Source organism: Mesoplodon bidens (genome assembly GCF_964165515.1).
Source record: "Mesoplodon bidens genome assembly, chromosome: 2".
In the NCBI taxonomy this organism is placed as follows: Eukaryota; Metazoa; Chordata; class Mammalia; order Artiodactyla; family Ziphiidae; genus Mesoplodon; species Mesoplodon bidens.
The window spans coordinates 155,021,962-155,042,117 of NC_138177.1; the positions used below are offsets into that span (position 1 = coordinate 155,021,962).

A 20,156-nucleotide genomic window follows, 5' to 3' on the forward strand; every position below is an offset into this window, starting at 1 on the left:
GGCTCCTACAGACACATACCAGCTCCCCCAAAGTGAGAATTCAACCCCATACAACAACTTCTCAGTGTTGCAATCCACGCAGAAGACTCTTGAAGTAGGACCTCCCTGCCGATGAGTTCAGCGCGATGGGTCCACAGGATTCGAAGAGAGACTTAAGCAGCCCAGCAACAGCTGTGCAGCTCAGTAAATGGCCCTGTGTATATTACTCAGGCAGCTGTTTAGCAACTGGAGCGGTCATACTCTTGGTGGCCAGTGCTAGCGTGTCCCATGGCAATGGCTCTGAGTTAAATTAGCTCTAGGAATTGGAAGTAGCAAGTCAAGGAGGGAGCAGACTAGGGACTCTTGACTCTGGAACCACTAATAACTTCTCTTCCAGTCCAGGCTAGAATGGGTAGTACAATCATCACGACGACAGCTACTACTTGTTGAGCACTTAGTATATTTATTAAGCACTGACGCCCTCACAACAATCCTATGAAAGCAATTAATTTTTAGTTTGCAGATAAGAAAATGAGGTACAGAGAGATTAGGTAACTTGTCCAAGGTCACAAAATGAATGAGTTCCAGAATCAAACCAAGATCTTACTCTAAATCTCACACTATTATACTGCCTCCCCAGTCAGATCCGGAAGAGCAGGAAGGATAAGCACAGCAGAGCTGCATCTTACACAGGAGTTAGGTATAAGGACAGAGAATAAGGCAAGCCTTACACATTGTCAAAATTACCCTCACAAAGAAGCCTGAAAACAGCTTCTGAAGAATTCCTATTTCGAAGCCTTTCATCGCAACATGATGTTATTCAGAAATTAAATCTTTCCAGTGTTCTACCACTTAGAACACTTCATCACTTTTATTCATCTCCAACTTTCCACTTCTTCTTGTTAGTGTGCATTATCTTCGTCTTCTATACATGCTTTTATCTATCCCTCTTCAGTCAGTGTTACTTTTTGATCCTTATTTAACTCAACTTATTCATGGAGGATCTTATTGAAGTAACTGCCAATCACTTCCTTGCCTCCTATATAATGCATTTCATTTCTGTCTCAGTGAGAAGTAAGCTCCATAAGAGCAGGTACTTTGCCCAGTGGATGTCTAGGACTAGTACCAGCAGTTAAAGAAACATTTGATGAATAAACGACTACCCTGATAAATAGTAAGGAAATCCTTAAAATCATTAACCTATTTCCCCCAGATTTTAAAAACATGCCCTGAGCATTTCAAGCTTGATTAGTTGCACACTATCAGAGACGCAGAACAGACAGCAAATGAGGAAGCAGATCTGGGTCGCATCTTCATCTCACTGTATTTGTTCAAATAATGGAATAACTGAGAATTCTCCACACTATTTAAAATATTATGTGTTATTCTTCATCCTCCCTCTGTTTTCTGACCCAGAATGTAGAGTTTAACTTGTGTAAGGTAAACGTATGCTATGTGAATCGACAAGTTAGCTAGTCTTTATAAATTGAAGGAAAAATCCCACTGGCATGTGACTCTCTGAAATATATGAAAAATTCCTTTTACAAAATCCACATAAAGACTATTCAGAAGCAGACAATATGACAAAGGAAAAGATTCTTTGGGGAAAACTCTAATTTCTTCTGTGAGTTCACAGAGTCTCAGAAATGCTGGTATTGAAAAAAGGCCTGGAGTCCAGCCAAAGAGAAAAGGCTGTTCTTTCTAACACCCTCGTAATTGGAGGAGAGGCAGGAATCACTGTGTCGGAAAATAATCCAGAGGAACTCATTTCAGCCCCACCAAACATGGGCATTCTGACCTAAACAAGCAGAAAAAGACAGAGGGAGAAGAGGAAAGAAAACATAAAAGGCTTCTACTTACCAGGGTTGCAGGGTGTGCCTTGGGCAGATAAGAGAGAGAGCCTTACGGAGCAGCTCAGCCGTATCGCACACACAGTGTAAGCTTGGTGTTAGCGTCCAGCATGCGACTGTTTGTTTTTTTGCAAAAAAGAACCCCAAACAGGTCGTCCTCTTTTCCCTTTGTGCATTTGTGCTTAAACTCCAAAGGGTTAGTGAAACTTGTAAGCAAGGATGTCAGTTAATCAGAACAATACTTCACATGAAACACACAAACGGTAACAGGGGACACATCATGCTCAATGTAGTGGTGCTCAGCAGCTTGACTTTCTTTCTTTCCTTCTCCCCTTTTTTAACCTTTCAAAATGAGAACTGAATGTTCTCAGCAAGCAATTGTTAAAACTCTTCATGTACTCCCGTATATGGTGAAGCAATGAACCATTAGAAGTGGGCTACCTCACACAGAGCATGTTAAACCAGCATGTTTTCTGGAAATCTGCTCTCAAATAAATCACAGCTGGTTCTGCATTGTGGTCTTTACAACTCTAGCTCCCACTGAACAAATTTCATGACCAGAGTCAAAGCATGTTTTGTATGAGTATCATTTTGAGCAACATCTAGACTAAATCTGATTGCCACAGGAGCTTCAATTCTGGCCTGCCCCACGGAATTTGGCCATTGCTTCACAACATAGGAAATAAGCAGGCAAACACACATATATATCCCAGAGACACATGTATATAATATGGTAAGTTTACATATACACACAAGTATCCAGGAAGAACTTAGGACAACCAGCAGGAAATTAACAACTTCCATATGGTCCAGGAAATGAACATGAGAGGGAACTGGTAAAGATGTCACATGATGGGGCGACAATGGGTAAGGGGAACCAGTGTCTCAGTCAGTGCAGCTAATCCACCAGTTTCTTTTGGAAATTAACATTTCTCATTTATTTAGTAGACAGGGAAAAAAGTATTGGGGGAAGAGGTTCACAGCCTTTACTTCCCAATATTCAGAACTCTTGGCTATCAACTTTTGAGTGACAATGCCACAGAGTAACCTTATTGCCTTCTGATCAGATATAATATAGCATTTAGGTTCTCCTTGACTGTGGTCTGCCACAAAATGGAAGATCACACAACAGTGAACCAGGTCTAACGGGTTAGCCGTAAGCACCTTCTAGTGATTTTTGACTGACCAACACATCGTGGAACCCCAGTAAAGAAACACGAGACACATGGCTGCTACAGTGAGGTTAAAAATTAAGTCACACTGGTCATGGAAAGCTAGTGATCACGACTCCCAATCAGCAAAGCTGCCTTCATACCGTTCAAAAGGTACCCTTCCAACATTTGGAGAGAAAACTAAAAGTACCTTTTGTTCTGTCTGCTGGGCCAGCTGGCTCTGAAGCTGCTGAAGCTGGTTTGCTGAACCATCACAAAGGTCATGGTAAGCCTTATTCAGGGCATTCAATTGCTCAGATATCTGTTCCTTCTCTTTTTCTGAGAGCCTGGAAGATGAAGCATGAAAGCTCTTTTAGAGAAAAACCTTTCCCCAAACTCTTCTCTATTGCTTCAAAATGACTTCTCCACCTTGGATAGTATTCTTCTTCATCACTGTTCATGATGGATCATCTGGTCACTCTTCCATACTCATTGAACACTTTGGCATCCAGTTCACAGTTTTCCTGTCTATCTCAAACCAAGTCATGATTCTTGGTTATGTCAATGCTCATGTCACCAATTATCTAACACCCAATGCTTGTAGTTCTGCGACCTTCTCAATGCAAATGCGCTCCACGCCACTTCAGCCCCACCCACACATGGCAAACTTGGATGCTACCATCATCTAAAATTATTCCACTTCTGAAATTTTATTTTTTTAAGGATTTATGCCAGGAATTTATTTATAAACATATCTAGGATGCTGAGTTCAAGAGTTTGATCCTTTTTCCAAAGAGACTGTACATCTTAAAATGCTCCTCTTCGTATCCGTCTCATGGATTATTTTTTAAGCAGTTGGTATCTTACTATATAGAAAGGTGCAGCAAGTCAGACCCAAAGTACAAAGTGATCATAGCTAGTAACCGCCATTTGTTTTCCACTGAAAATGATAAATTCTTCCCTGGACCCTCCTCACAGTGGCTCCTATGGATCAGAGGTTGTGAACCTCTGAATGCTTTGTCCCAACGTAGCGCTGTCAGAAGCCCTGCGAAAGGCGCAGAAACTGAAGGCGGAAGAAATGGCGGCAGCACATCAAGCACTCCTTTCCTCAAGACCTTGTTCCCCTGTGTGCAAGGACCGTCCACTTCTGAAATTTTAAACTTCAAGAATCTACTCTCGGATTGTAACTTCTGATTATAATCCTACCTGGCTAGTTTTCCTTCTTTACTCCTACAGCTCTTCTCTTTTAAAAACAAAATATCTTAAAGAGACAAAAGAGAAGAATAAAATATACTCTCATTACCCAACTATCCAACTTTACCAAATTTTACTGTAGTATTTTACCAAATTTTCTTCAGATCCTTTTCTTAGACATAAGACATTACTGATAGAATTAAAGTCCCATGTGTATCTGTCACCAACCCTGTTCCTATCCCTCTCTCCCCAGAAGCTATCACTATCTTGAATTCCTTTCCTCATTCTACATGGTGTTTCTGAGACTGAATCCTGTGATTCATCTTACAAGCATCCATCAGCTTACTGAGATTTCCCAAACCTTCCTTGACTCCTCCACCTCTCTTAATCCATCAGTCCTCTCCATTATCTTCAGTTTCTTCTCTTTGGAGTCCAGACCCACAGGCCACCATCTCAATTAGTCCCTATTATCTTTGCACTCTCTCCTCACTAACAAGACTCCAGTCCCAGATCAACCAAACCCCTGGACTTCTCTGTTCCCATATGCAGCCTAAGTCTATCTAGTGGGGGGATTCCAAAACCATGTTATCGACAGAAGAGGTCTTCCTGGTTTCTAAGCTCTACTGGACTTCTGTGCTTCCTGACAATCCTCTTGGAGGCTCCCACTCTAACTTGCAGCAAACAACCTCTCTCCCTATTTCAAAGAGAAAATACAGACCACTGGGCACTAATTCTCTCACTTTCTGACTTCACTTCTGGCATATTTATCTGTATCCATACCTTTCCTAATCTCCTTTTCCTCACACCTCAGAGGAAAAGGTGTCTCAACTCCTGTTTAAGGTCATACTTTCTATCCATGGATAAATTCTGTCCTCTCCTACATCCTTTGCAACCCCTCTCCTATGACTTCAATTTCTCTCTCCCTTTTGGTCCTTGAGACTCAGTCCATAAACACAGTTAAGTCTCCCCGATCTTTTAACAAAACCTTTTCTTGATCATAAATTCTGCTCTAAGTATTTGCTGTATTATTTCTCTCCTTTCCCATGGCCAAGCTCCTTGGAAGAGTAGTCTAATTTCATTATCACTACCTTCCACGCCTCACGTGCTCCCCATTACTCTAAATCAGACTCATCCCCCAGCTTTTCACCAGAGACACCAAAAGCCGCCAACTCACCAAATTTAATAGCCAAGTCTCAGTCTTAACTTTTCTTGACTTTTGACCACTCCCTTCTTTTTGGAGCCCTGTTTCTCTTGGGTTCTAAGGTATCACTCATAATTTCCTCTTACTTCTCTAAGGCTTCCTTTATAGGCCAAGAAGCCCTTGAACCCTTGTAAGCTAATCCAGTCATGGTTTCTTCTATGCTGACGACTCAAATCTCTGTCACTTCAAACGTCTCTCATTAATTCTAAATTTACACATAAAGCTGCCCACTGGACAACTTTAGTGGAACTACATAAGGCATAAATAATGTATCAGGTACTTCCAAATACATACTGGAATTTTACCCTCTGATGTCCTGTGGGTTCTTCACATTCATAATGTCTGAAACTATAGCTGCCTCTTTCTTCCTCAACCCATACTTTCTCCTGTATTCTCTGTCTTGGTTAGCAGCATCACCAAATACCCAGTGGCCTAAGCCAGAAACCTGGGAGTTATATCTGATAATTTTCATTGGTCACCAAACCCTATAAGTTCATTATCCATACTATCTTTTGAATCTTTGTCCCCTCTCCATCTCTCATCGTTTCTTGCCTATATTATCAGAACAGCCTCTTAACTGGTCTCTCAGGCCTCTACTCTTGTCCCATGTCTATCCATTCTCTATAAAACTGTTCTAGAAACCTTTATCAACAAAGTCCAATCATGTTTAAAATCTTTCCCCATAGCCAACAGGTAGAATGCAGACTCCTCAGGATGAACTACAAGGCTCTTCACAATCTGGCTCTTGCCACCCTGAATTCTCCAGCCCAAATTCTGATCATGACCTGAAGTTTTAGCCAGGTAGATCCAGTTCCCCCAGATGTGCTGTAATCTCTCATTTAATACTCACTTATGACCATGCTTGGCCAAGAAGATCTGTGAAGTTTTAATGGCCTCAGAGACTTGTTCCCTCTTGGTTGTTAGCTCCTCTGCCAGAACCTATGCAGTAGAAGAAAAAAGTTTCAGAACCCAAGATATTAAAGAACCAAAAAGCATTTGAAATAACTTAAAATAAAATCCTAGGGAAAAACTTAGCTTAGGTAAGATGATTATTACCACTATATACAGTGATCTAGAAAGCAGAAGTACAAATAAGATGACGTCTTAAGTTTCTTTAAGTCTTGGAAGTTAACACTTATTGAGATCATAATCGTTCCTGGGTGGCCCGTATGTGGCATATTATTCCACTTAATGAGTAATCACATATTATGCTACCCAGGAAGTGACAGATGGACCTTCTACTCACCTGCTGTTCTAAAATAGCTTTTTCAATGTCTGTTGATTCTTTGGTCTGGGATGAGGTAGCTTTGCTTTGTGTATTTTTTGCTAGGGTAGACACCCAGCCCAAAAGTTCTTTAACCTTCTCCACATGTTCCTGTTTTTCTTCTTCTACCACTTTCTAGAAGAGGGAATAGAAAATCAGTATCTTGGCCAATGTCTTACTACACCAGCCTGATTCAGAGTTCCTAAAACAAAGACATGAATGTTACCTAAATCATAGCTAAAATAACCCCAAGTTAAATATAATTTACTCAGCCTACAGCATCGCTTACCAGTGCCTGGGTGATACTAATAGCTAAATTCATTATATCCAGGTTAGCACTTTTCTAAAAAAGCATGCTGTTTTCGTATGTGATGGGCAGTCAATAATTATTTACTGATTTTAAAGAGCCCTTCACGGGCTTCCCTGGTGGCACAGTGGTTAAGAATCCACATGCCAATGCAGGGGACGTGGGTTCCAGCCCTGGTCTGGGAAGATCCCACATGCCGTGGAGCAATTAAGCCCCCGAGCCACAACTGCTGAGCCCGCGAGCCACAGTTACTGAAGCCCGTGCGCCTAGAGCCCGTGCTCCACAACAAGAGAGGCCACCGCAATGAGAAGCCCGCATACCGCAATGAAGAGCAGCCCCCGCTCGCTGAAACTAGAGAAAGCCCACGCACAGCAACAAAGACCCAACACAGCCAAAAATAAATAAAATAAAATAAATTAAAAAGCCCTTCACATATAGCATCTTACTTATGTTCATAATTCTTAGATTTACAGATGAAGAGATGGACATCTACAGAGATTAAATGAGGTAGGTACTGATAGAAAGGAAGTCTTTTGCTAATTTACATGGGCAAAAGTTGGTATGGGTTAATGTTTCCAACAGCATTTCTTTTATAAATGTTATTGAATATGTGGAAACTTATTTTGCAAAGACATAGAAGATCTTCATAATTACAGAAAGACTGCATACTCATTACAACAAATTCCAACAATCTGAAATTCATAATATATGTTCCTTTAATCTCATTTCCCCAGGAATTTGGTATATATATTTCTAAACTTGTTTGTATGCCCATATTGTCCCTTTGTGGTACACACAGTTTTGTTATTACTGAAATCATAATTATACATAGTATTTCAACTTGCTTTTTTCCTCAAAAAATATATTATAAATATCTTTTCTTGTTGGTTCATTTAAATCTATTACATTATTTTTAACAGCTTCATAGCATTCCATCATATGGAATTTGGATATTTCCACCATTTCTCTTTAACAAGTTATGCTTTATTAAGGATCTCTGTTCATATCCCTTTCTTCATGCTTATAATGTTTCTGTAATAAAGATACTTGGAAGTGGGAGCGTCAGACAAGACAGTCAGTCCTCATTATTCACTAGAAGGCTGTGTTGTGCCTTATGGAGAAAATGCGCTTACTAAGCTTTGTTCAGGTGTGAGTTATATTGCTCTAGGCCATGAGTTCAATGTTAGTGAATCAATAAGATATATTTTAAAATGTGTTTTTAAACAAAAACACACATAAAACCAGGTTGTGCATTATCCGTTGACAAAAATGTTGTGATGTGACCAGAAGCTGGCAGGAACCTAACCCTGTGTTCCCCTGGATGCATGAATCCAGAATTTGCTGGTACAAGGGAGATCAGCTCGGTGCTTTGTGACCACCTAGAGGGGTGGGATAGGGAGGGTGGGAGGGAGACGCAAGAGGGAGGGGATATGGGGATATATGTATATGTATAGCTGACTCACTTTGTTATAAAGCAGAAACTAACACAACATTGTAAAGCAATTATACTCCAATAAGGATGTTAAAAAAAAAGAAAGAATTTGCTGGTGCAGTGTGTACAGTGCCTTCACAGAACATGACTACTGTGAACAATGGACATCGGCTGGCTGTGTGTGCATTTTAAATCTTGACAGATGAGGTTCAAGATTTTTCATTCTACTTTCAAGATGATTTAGGACCCAGCTGCCCTCACCTCCTCCTCCTCCAGCCGCCGGAGTGCATCACTGATGTACTTCACGTGCTGAGTTGTTAATGTCACCAATGCTGTGTAGCGAGTCCTTAAGTCCATGAACTACGGTTCAAAAAAAAAAAAAAAACAATTTAGGTAAGTTATCTGCCAGAAAAGTCAATTTAAATAGTTGACAATAAGAGGAAGTTTTCATGAAGTCACACGCTTGACAGTAATCAAACTGTAAGGCCTCGATGAGCGAATCTTTCCTTGAGGGAGGACAGCGGCACAAGTCCTTGCCCCACCCTTTCACCTCTTGCGTGATGGCATCTGAAGAGGAAGGCATGCGACGGCGCTTGCCCGGGGATTTCTGCTGTGATTCCACAAAGGCCTTGTATGTCATCAGTTGCAATTCATAGTCCTGGGGGAAGAAGACATTGAACTACATTTACACAGGGCTTATAGCTCACACTTGCATGCAGTAGCATCACAGCATGTCAATGGTGAAAGGCATTTTGACGATCCTTTAGAATAGAGGTTAGCAAACTTTTCCTCAAAGTTGTACTACCTCAGTCATGGCTACTCACCTCTGCCACTGCAAGTGAAAGCAGCCACAGAAAGTAAGTAAATGAAAGAGCATGGCTGTATTATGATAAAACATGACTTAGAGACACTGAAAGCTGAAGTTCATATAATTTTCTTATGTCGTGAGGTATTCTTCTTCTTCTGATTTTTTACAGGCATTTCTCATGGGCCATATAAAATAGGTGTGCAGGCTGGATTGGGCCTATGGGTCACAGTTTGCTGCTCCTGAATTTGCAGTTTGTGTGCTGACCCCATCCTTTCATCTCACACATGGGGCAACTGAGGTCAGGAGACGGGAAGTGAGCTTCCCTAATTAACTCAGTGGGTGAGCAACAGTCAGGATTGGAATCTGTCTTCTATCCCTAAACCAATGCTCTTCTCATGTCACCATGCTATCTTGTCACTTCCTCTGCAATCCTGAGAGTGCTGCCTTGGTCCAGGACCTCTTCATAGCTCATACGACAGTGCAATAGCCTCTTACTCTCCTGCTTAGAGTCTCACCTCCAATTTATCTTCTGTCCTGCTACTAGCATAACTTTTCTAAGTCAAAAAGGTGACCACTTCATTCCTCTGTTTGAAAATTCTCAGTGACCTAGAGAAGATCTCAAATATCAACATTCACCTGGGGATCCTCTTAAAATGCAGATCCTGATTCAGCAGGCTGAAGATTCTGCATTTCTGACTAGTTACCAGGTGATGTCGATGCTCTTGGTTCACAGACCATGTTTTGAGGAGCAAGAACAGATGGTAGATTGGGATTGACATATATACACTAATATGTATAAAATGGATAACTAATAAGAACCTGCTGTCTAAAAAAACTAATAAAATAAAATTCAAAAAAAAAGGAATCCAAAAAATTAAAAAATGAAAAAATAAAATGTTATTCAGATTATTTATCTTAACTTCTTACTATTTTACTTCTTGGCTGACTCCTCTATGTTCTTAGAATAAAATCCAAATGCCTGTGAGCCCCAGCCAGCCCTCAGTCTACATATTCAGCTTTATCTGATGCCACTCTTCTTGCTCAGGCTGCCCAGGCCATAACCTGTCAGTTCTGAGAACCCGTTAAGCTCTTTCTTATTAAAAAAAAAAAAAAAAAAAAAAAAGAACAGATGGTAAAGACAAAGGAACTGAACAAGGCCTTTCAAAGGTTGGCCCCAATCTCCCCTCTCATTTTCCACAATCACTGTTTCTCATGTAAAGTACACCTTCTAGCTATACCAGAATTGCTAGAATTTGCTCTTTCCTCATATAACCATTGGATTTTATTCCTCTGTGCCTTTGATTATGCAGTTCCTTTTGCCTAGAATGTCTTGCTTTCTGTTGTCAACTTTGAAAATTCTAGACAGGAGGAAAATACTGAATGAGTTCCATAAGCAGTCTATTAAAAAAAATAGTAGTAGTAACAATAAAATATTAATAATAATAAAAGCACGTGCTACCATTTACTGAATGTATTTTAAGTTTGAGGCATTGTCCTGTGTATAAATTATCTCATTTAATCTTTGCAAACACTTTGCAATCACAAGTGAGGTAGTTACTGTTCACATTTTGTAGATATAGCAACAGAAACTCAGAGGGGCTAAGTGTTTGCTCAAAGTCTTAAGCCTAGAAAATGGTGAAGCTAGGATGTGAACTCAACTCTTTGTGACACCAAATCTCCTGTTATTAACTGAAGAAATGTATTCATTTAAAAAACTATTTGTTGAGCACCGATTATGTGCTTGTCATTGTTCTGAGTGCTACACGCATAGTGGGAGACAAGTCAGAAAAAATCTTGCTCCCCTTGAACTTACATTCTCGTGGGAGAGCAGACGTTAAACAAATAAATATATGAGAATCTCAGGTCATTTTTTTTTAAAGACCTCATCGGAGAAATAGGGAGTGGGGAGCCAGATCTTGCATAGCCTCATAAACCACAAAAGGATTTAAAATTTTAGCACAAGTATGATATGAAGCCATGAGACAGTTCTGAGCAGAAGAGTGACAGGATCTAATCTATCATGTTTCAGCTATGGTAAGGTACACATTTCCCTCACATTTTAGTATCTCTAAAATTTGCGGGCTTCCCTGGTGGCGCAGTGGGTGAGAGTCCGCCTGCCGATGTGGGGGACGCGGGTTCGTGCCCTGGTCCGGGGGGATCCCACATGCCGCGGAGCGGCTGGGCCCGTGAGCCATGGCCACTGGGCCTGCGCATCCGGAGCCGGTGCTCCGCAACGGGAGAGGCCGCGGCGGTGAGAGGCCCGCCTACCACAAAAAAATAAATAAATAAAATAAAATAAAATTTGCAATATGTCTTACTTGACATGTGCATAATTGGTAGAGTTTCTCCCTTTTTGGTAGTGCATAAAAGAATGTGGCTTATAATCGATGGTGTCTGAGGTTCTGTGACGTGTGGTATGTTCTTAAAAAGTGAGTCTGGCTACTGTGTGGGAAAACAGCTCGTGGGGGCAGGAGCAGAAGCAAGAGAGCAGAGCAGAGTACTGGAGTAGGCCATGGAAGATTCTTCACTTAGATGTGAGCCAGGAAAATGGGGGAGGGGCAGTGACAGGTAGTCAGATCCGGGGCATACTGGAAGATGAAGCTAACTTGTTCCCAGACTGTTGTTAAACATAAAGTTTAAGGTACAGAGAAGAGTTAAGGATGACTCTTGGGGGTTTTTTTTTTGCCTCAGCAACTAGGAAAATGGTGACACTATTTCCTGAGATGTGCAAGATAGTGAGAAGCATATTTGAGAAGAAAACCCAAACATTCTGTTTTTCACATGGTAAGTTTAAGAGGCCTGTGGGTCATCCAAATGGAGACTCCTCAAATCTCAGCTGATGTCTGGTACCTCTCTGAGCATCTCCAAATATGTGGCCATGAGAAGCACACATCTGCATTAACCTAAGGATGGAGAAGAGCTCTGCTTACTTGTCCAAAACCAAAACCTACAGTGACATGCAGATCTTCCTAAGCTGGAGACAATTTACGCTCCTTCTGGGATACGGTAGCATTACCTTTACAAGAGTGGAGTATTGCTGGGAAAATTTTTGACACTGGTCCAGTTTTTTCTGATTTCTCTCGATTTCTGCAAACAGCTCCTGGGAACCAAAATATCACAACCTTATCATTGTCATTATCATCACTGAAACAGCTGAGCATTTACCATGTTCAAACCTTAGCTGCATCAGAATCACCTAGAACACTGGATAAAGCATAGATTGCTGGGTTCCACCTCCAGAGTTTCTGATTCGATAGATCTGGGTTCGGGTTTGAGAACTCGCATGTCTAACATGTTCCCAAGTGATGCTGATGCTGCTACTCTGGTTGTCCACACTTTGAAAACCATCGTTCTAAGTATTTTACATGTATCATTTCATTTAATCCTAACTACAAAAACCGCATGAGGGCAGTTGAACAAATAATGTACTATGTCCATTTTATTGTTAAGAAAAGTAGAATACTAAGAGACTAAGTAATTTGCTCAAGCTCTCATAATGAGTGAGAGAGCCAAAAAAAAAAAAAAAACCCAAAATACCAACAAATAAAAACTGCTTTGAATGAAATAATTTTCTTCCACTCATAGCTTTCCCTGGGTTTTCATTCCCCTATATTCTAATCCTAGCAAAACAAAATGTAATATCAAGAAACAAAATAAAGCAAGATAATTCTACTCTGCCCATGTAGTGCTTTCAATATATACTCACAGAAACTCAGGACTGGAAGGGGCCTTACAGGCTACCTGACCTAAATGCAAAACCAGTACCTAGAGACCATCCTGCTTGAACCCTTTTCAGAAGGAGCTCAGAATGTCTTAACATTGGAGGGAAGCTAATTGCTAGCATATCGTCTTCTTTATGATGAGCTAGCTTCCCCCGTGCAACTTCCACTCGGCTACAGCCACACCCACCGTCTGCTGGCTGAGCTGCTCAGATAGCACCCTGCTGTCCTCAGCCTGGCCTGGCTTCATCATTTCCTGCTGGGCAGTGGTTTCCTCAATCCATTTGATGAGAGTTCCATGGCAGGCTCGGTAATCTCCCAGAACTTCCTGGATACTTTCTAGCTCAGATTGGCTGCAGAAGCAAAGGGAAACTGCTATCAGATATCTTGGTATAAATACAATTAAGTAAATGAGGCAATTCCATCCAAGCCCAGTTGGGCTTAACCACAGAGGATACATCTTTATTTTGAGGAAAGACAAATGCAGCACTGAGGGGGAGCTATGCATTTACCCACTACGCTATGGGGTGAAAAGTGAATAGAAGCCAGTCGTGCCCTGCTAGGCCTGGAATCGGCTTTGGGGCCTGGCATCCCATGATAATCCTTGTCAAATTTTTCACCTATGTTGCCAAGGATTACCAGGGTGCCAATAAGGTAGTACTGCCTGTACACTTTTGTCTCCTGATGACACAGTACCTGCCAGAGTACTCCAGCTATGATTTATGAGTCACTGTAGTTTCTTGGGGAGAAAAGTAGGGGTGGAGTGGGTAAAAAATAGTAGTAATTGACTGTTAATTCCAGTAACAGCTTCCTATACCACTTTTGTTAGTCTAACTAGCCTTGGGATAGTAATTCAATTATAGAGAATCAATCCAAGCTTATTTGAGTCTCTATAGCCCCTCTTCCTATATATTTTCCTAACTAGCCTAGCCTCCGATAGGTAGTTTCCTATCTTTGCTACTCAAATCAGTCATCAAAAGCAGGACTTCAAATAACAGATAAAACCCACTAAATCAGCAAATGAAAAGCAAGCAAGAAATTCTACGAAGCTCCACTACGAATAATAACTCATATTAAGATTCAAAGCTAGGGACTTCCCCGGCATGGCAGTGGTTGAGACTCTGCACTTCCACTGTAAGGGGGCGCATGTTCGATCCCCTGGTCGGGGAACTAAGATCCCGCATGACGTGCAGCACGGCCAAAAAAAAAGATTCAAAGCTAGTAAAACAAGAGCTAGAACTCAGGTTTTGTCCTTGAGAAAAGATCATTAAGTCACCTTTCCAGTCTATATTCTAAGACACCACTGTCATCATGGCTTAAATGGGTTAAGACCAGGGACACAGGAGAAGCACTGCTAATAGGACCATCACTGCACCCCAAAAGCAAGCCTCAGGACTGCTTTGGGGTTGGTGGTCCCAACCTCCTGTCACTTATGTTGTCCAGATGGTATATTGTCACTTAATTTCTACCCCTCCCTATGAATTCCTGCCTTTAAACAAGCATACACAGAAATAACTCTATTTTTGTTTAAAACCTGGTTCCTGAACCCTAAGAGAAGAAAAGGGTGGGGCCGCTACTTACCGGGTGTCGAGCTGGGCAATGACCCGGTGCCAACGCTCCTGCAGCTGGGAGCCCTTCTCCTGATAGCGTTCCAAGTCCAGGTTTCGCTCTGGGGTCAGACGATTCAGCTGCTCTGCCACCACCTTGGCCTTCGCAATTTCCTCACCCAGGACTGAAAACACTGAATTCTTGTCCTTCGCATCACTGAGCCAGTGCTATAAAAACACAAGCACAGCAACAGGTTAAATATATTCCACGCTAAAAAAGGACTCAGACTAAGGTAAAAAACAAGAACGTTGTCTATAGCCAGCTCCATATTACATCTGTGATTCGAAACCTAGACTCTATACTGGTTGTGGCAGAAATGCCTCCACAGTCCTCATACAAACTGGCCAGCCAGTAGAGTACAGAAAATGTGCAAAGAACTTGTGTCTGAAACCTGGCTCTATCGCTTATAAACTATGAAACCATGATAAGTCACTTAGCCAATCTGAATCTTGGTATTCTATATGTAAACAGAGATAAAAATCCCTTCTCTATCCACCTCACAGAGTTGCTTGTGAGAATCCAAGGAGATAACAGCTAAGTGATTTACAAACCTATAGCACAACCACTGATTATATCCAATTAAACTATGACTTTACTGGGGAGAAATAGGAAGAAATAAATAGAGAAGCATAGTCCTTTATCTCCCCTTTCTAGCTAGAAATATTTCTCAATCCTTTCTTCTTTGGACCCACATCAAAAGATATTAAGGGCTTCCCTGGTGGTACAGTGGTTGAGAGTCTGCCTGCCGATGCAGGGGACGCGGGTTCGTGCCCTGGTCCAGGAAGATCCCACATGCTGCGGAACGGCTGGGCCTGTGAGCCATGGCCACTGAGCCTGCACGTCCGGAGCCCGTGCTCCGCAACGGGAGAGGCCACAACAGTGAGAGGCCCGCGTACCGCAAAAAAAAAAAAAAAGATTTTAAGCATGATATTCTGCCTAATTCAAATGCAAACTTAAATTAGTGTCATGCCATCCAAAACTGCATTTCTCTGCTAACCCCAAGCTATGGATATGTTAAGTCAACCTAAGAACTGAGAACAACCAACCTGTAATGTAGACCGATGGGACTCCAGAGCTGAGAGATCTGCTGGTACTGTTTCTTCTTGACTCAGCTTGATTTCATAACCTTTGACTAAGAGTTCAGCATCCTGGATGCTACGCACTATAACACTGATTGTCTTTAGCCTGTGAGGATAAAATCACTTCCATTAATATGCACATTTTAAGAGCTGAGCTACAGACCTGGAGCACTACAGAGAGATTCACCAAACGTTAACTGTCAAAATCAACTTCGCAGGATTCCTTGGTGGCACAGTGGTTAAGAATCCGCCTGCCAATGCAGGGGACACGGGTTCGAGCCCTGGTCCGGGAAGATCCCACATGCCGCAGAACAACTAAGCCCGTGTGTCACAACTACTGAGCCTGCGCTCTAGAGCCCGCGAGCCACAACTACTGAGCCTGCACGCCACAACTACTGAAGCCCACACCTAGAGCCTGTGCTCCACAACAAGAGAAGCCACCGCAGTGGGAAGCCGGTGCTCCACAACGAAAAGTAGCCCCCGCTGGCCGCAACTAGAGAAAGCCCGTGCGCAGCAATGAAGAGCCAATGCAGCCCAAAATAAATAAATAAATAACTTATTTTAAAAAAAGATCAACTTCGCCATTACTAAATAATGACAGGGTTTCATAAAAACAAGAAAGCATGGTGTAGTGCTGCCAATTTAAGCCAATTAAAAATGAAGTTCTGGGTGGCACTGGGACGCACACAAACATACACACACATGCACATGGTGGTCTCATGGGAAAAAAGGCATGAGGCCAGAAATCCACTCAATACCATGAAGACTCTAAGATCTTGCTTCTCAAGGTCATGGGTAGGGATGGGTGGGTAGAGGGAAAACCCTCAAAGCCCAGTATTTAGTTTAGATGAAAAATTTTCTTTCTTTAGTGTCCCTTTTTCTTTTTCAAAAGAGGTATCTAATCAATCAGAAATTAGGTTCAAAATTAGTCCTAAAACTGTAAATCAACTCCCCTTCTATACTCCTGGCATTTGTTCATTGCAGACCAAATGAACCCACTCCATGTTATTTGAAACTAAAGCCAAGGTCTCTTTTTATGGGTACAAGCCCTTTTTATGGATGCACTCTCCCTGAACTGTTCGTGAAACATTCCAGGCACTTATTTTTTCATCTGAATGGAAAACACTGCCCTCTGGACCCAAATTCTCAGCTCACTTACTTGTTCAAATAGACAATGGAGAGACCATACACATGCTCCATTTTCTCCACCAGCAGATAGAGCTCTGAGCGCAGAGTTGGGACACTCGAACCAGATGGGGACTGATGGAGAAAGCTGCTGCATTTCGTGGAAACAGCATCCAAGTCTGACCTCAGTTGCTGCAAATCCTCCTGGGTGTGCTGTCAGGAACAAGGCACACAACAAACACAGAGACAGAATTGAACAAAGAAGTTAAAAAGAAGTCCTTGTTCATAATAGCAAAATATTGGAAATAAACCAAATGCCATATATAGGAGAATGATGGAATCAACTAGGAAACAGCAATGCAGGGGAGCTGGGGAAAGAATACAGACAAGTAACTTCTGAACACAGAATTGACTACAGACATACCTTCAGGATAAACACAAAAAGAATTATATTAAACTCTAGTTAGTAGGTTTGCTTTTTGTAATACTATGAGTTAGCAGTTCTGAAACCATTATCTGTACATGTTAGAACTGAGCAATAAATAAATTTACTGTGGATAATGTGAAGGAGGTTTTTTAGTCTTGGGGGAGTTACATATATGGAAAAAGGAAAGAACAGAATAAGCCCTGAGGTATTGCTTTGGAACTGGATGGAAGTTCCAAATGGAACTTCCAAATGGAAGTTCCATTATACACTACCAAAATGGATGGATATATATGAATTTGTGATCACTTGTATGCTCTATCTGCTGAGCAGGCCTAGAAGTAGACACGCCAATAAAAATGAGCACACTCAGCACCTGATCTTGGTTTCTAAATAAAGGAACCTAAAGGAAGAAAGACTCCTAGGAGAGATGCTGATTCTAGGGTTGGGGCTGGTAAACGCAAGAGGAACCCAGAATATCCTGTGTTATTGAGAAATAATAAAGCACTCAAAGAATGATGAGGGCGTGTTAAAATGATGTAGGGGCTCCCCTGGTGGCACAGTGGTTGAGAATCTGCCTGCTAATGCAGGGAACATGGGTTCGGGTCCTGGTCTGGAAGGATCCCACATGCCACGGAGCAACTAGGCCCGTGAGCCACAACTACTGAGCCTGCGCGTCTGGAGCCTGTGCTCCGCAACAAGAGAGGCCGCGATAGTCAGAGGCCCACGCACCACGATGAAGAGTGGCCCCCACTTGCCACAACTAGAGAAAGCCCTCGCACAGAAACGAAGACCCAACACAGCAAAAATAAATAAATAAATTACTAAAACTCCTACCCACAACATCTTAAAAAAAAAAAAAAAATGACATAGGACCCAGCTTGAAGGGGCTCCCAATGGCTAAATTTGGGAAATTTTGAACATCAAAATAAAGACAGTAGCAAATTATTATACAAACCACTGAATTAAAATAAGAATCCGTAAGTTCATACTGACATAACAAAGGAAGAAAGGAGGGAACGGGAGAGGCAAGCTCTTCCCTATTGATAAAATGGAAAATTTTAAATGTAAAAGGAATGACAGAATTAGAAAATCACCTTTTGGCAAAAGTCATACTAATAATTAATTCGGTCAGAAAACGACTAGAACTAATCAATGAATTTGTTAAGGTTGCAGGATACAAAGTTAATGCACAGAGATCTCTTGGATTCCTACACACCAAAAATGAAAAATCAGAAAGAGAAATTAAGGAAACAATTCCATTCACCCTCACAACAAAAAGAATAAAATACCTAGGAATAAACCTACCTAAGGAGGCAAAAGATCTGTACTCAGAAAACTATAAAACACTGATGAAGGAAATCAAAGATGACATAAACAGATGGAGAAATATACCATGTTCTTGAATTGGAAGAATCAATATTGTGAAAATGACTATACCACCCAAAGCAATCTACAGAGTCAATGCAATACCTATCAAACTACCAATGGCATTCTTCACAGAATTAGAACAAAAAATTTTACAATTCATATGGAAACACAAAAGACCCTGAATAGCCAAAGCAATCTTGAGAAAGAAAAATGGAGCTGGAGGAACCAGGCTCCCCGACTTCAAACTATACTACAAAGCTACAGTAATCAAGACAGTATGGTACTGGCACAAAAACATATAGATCAATGGTACAGGATAGAAAGCCCAGAAATAACCCACACACATATGGTCACCTAATTTACAACAAAGGAGGCAAGAACATACAATGGAGAAAAGACAGCCTCTTCAATAAGTGCTGCTGGGAAAAGTGGACAGCTACATGTAAAAGAATGAAATTAGAACACTCCCTAACACCATACACAAAAACAAACTCCAAATGGATTAAAGACTTAAATGTAAGACCAGACATTATAAAACTCTTAGAGGAAAACATAGGAAAAACACTCTTTGACACAAACCAGAGCAACATCTTTTTTGACCCACTTACTAGAGAAATGGAAATAAGAACAAAAACAAACAAATGGGACCTAATGAAACATAAAAGCTTTTGCAGAGCAAAGGAAACCATAAACAGGACAAAAAGACAATCCTCAGAATGGGAGAAAATATTTGCAAATGAAACAATAGACAAAGGATTAATCTCCAAAATATACAAACAGCTCATGGAGCTCAATATCAAAAAAACAAACAATTAGGGCTTCCCTGGTGGCACAGTGGTTGACAGTCCACCTGCCGCTGCAGGGGACACGGGTTCTTGCCCCAGTCCGGGAAGATCCCACATGCCGCGGAGTGGCTGGGCCCGTGAGCCATGGCCGCTGAGCCTGCGCATCCCGAGCCTGTGCTCTGCAATGGGAGAGGCCACAACAGTGAGAGGCCCGCGTACCACAAAACAAACAAAAACAAACAATTCAATTAAAAAATGGGTGGAAGACCTAAATAGACATTTCACTAAAGAAGACATACAGATGGCCAAGAGGCACATGAAAAGATGCTCAACATCACCAATCATTAGAGAAATGCAAATCAAAACTACAATGAGGTTATCACCTCACACCAGTCAGAATGGCCATTATCAAAAAATCTAGAAACAATAAATGCTGGAAAGGGTGTGGTGAAAAGGGAAGCCTCCTGCACTGTTGGTGGAAATGTAAACTGATATAACCACTATGGAGAACAGTATGGAGGTTCCTTTAAAAACTAAAAACAGAACTAATATATGGCCCAGCAATCCCACACAGGCATATACCCTGAGAAACCGTAATTCAAAAAGAGACATTGTGGGCTTCCCTGGTGGCACAGTGGTTGAGGGTCTGCCTGCCAATGCAGGGGACACGGGTTCAAGCCCTGGTCTGGGAAGATCCCGCATGCCGTGGAGCAGCTCGGCCCGTGAGCCACAACTACTGAGACTGCGCGTCCGGAGCCTGTGCTGCACAACATGAGAGGCCGCAATAGTGAGAGGCCCGTGCACCGTGATGAAGAGTGGCCCCTGCTTGCCGCAACTAGAGAAAGCCCTCGCACAGAAA

The 20,156-nt window shown here is 41.7% G+C and overlaps 1 protein-coding gene and 1 pseudogene across 19 annotated transcripts in view; both read right to left on the bottom strand.

The window, feature by feature from the left end:
- MACF1 (microtubule actin crosslinking factor 1) overlaps window positions 1–20,156 on the bottom strand; it is a gene marked incomplete at its 5' end in the record, with an annotated part of 344,512 nt that overhangs the window by 132,667 nt on the left and 191,689 nt on the right. For all 18 annotated transcript variants that reach the window (XM_081226357.1, XM_081226358.1, XM_081226355.1 and 15 more), the window contains 10 exons: window positions 3,192–3,327; window positions 6,226–6,314; window positions 6,622–6,774; window positions 8,640–8,738; window positions 8,929–9,036; window positions 12,203–12,286; window positions 13,096–13,258; window positions 14,487–14,680; window positions 15,560–15,698; window positions 16,752–16,930. In XM_081226357.1, coding sequence (XP_081082483.1) covers window positions 3,192–3,327; window positions 6,226–6,314; window positions 6,622–6,774; window positions 8,640–8,738; window positions 8,929–9,036; window positions 12,203–12,286; window positions 13,096–13,258; window positions 14,487–14,680; window positions 15,560–15,698; window positions 16,752–16,930 — 1,344 coding nt within the window. The remainder of the gene's footprint in view (window positions 1–3,191; window positions 3,328–6,225; window positions 6,315–6,621; window positions 6,775–8,639; window positions 8,739–8,928; window positions 9,037–12,202; window positions 12,287–13,095; window positions 13,259–14,486; window positions 14,681–15,559; window positions 15,699–16,751; window positions 16,931–20,156) is intronic.
- On the bottom strand, window positions 3,372–4,069 carry LOC308612669 (cytochrome c oxidase subunit 7C, mitochondrial-like; annotated as a pseudogene). The gene has a single exon. The product of its transcript is annotated as a cytochrome c oxidase subunit 7C, mitochondrial-like (transcript).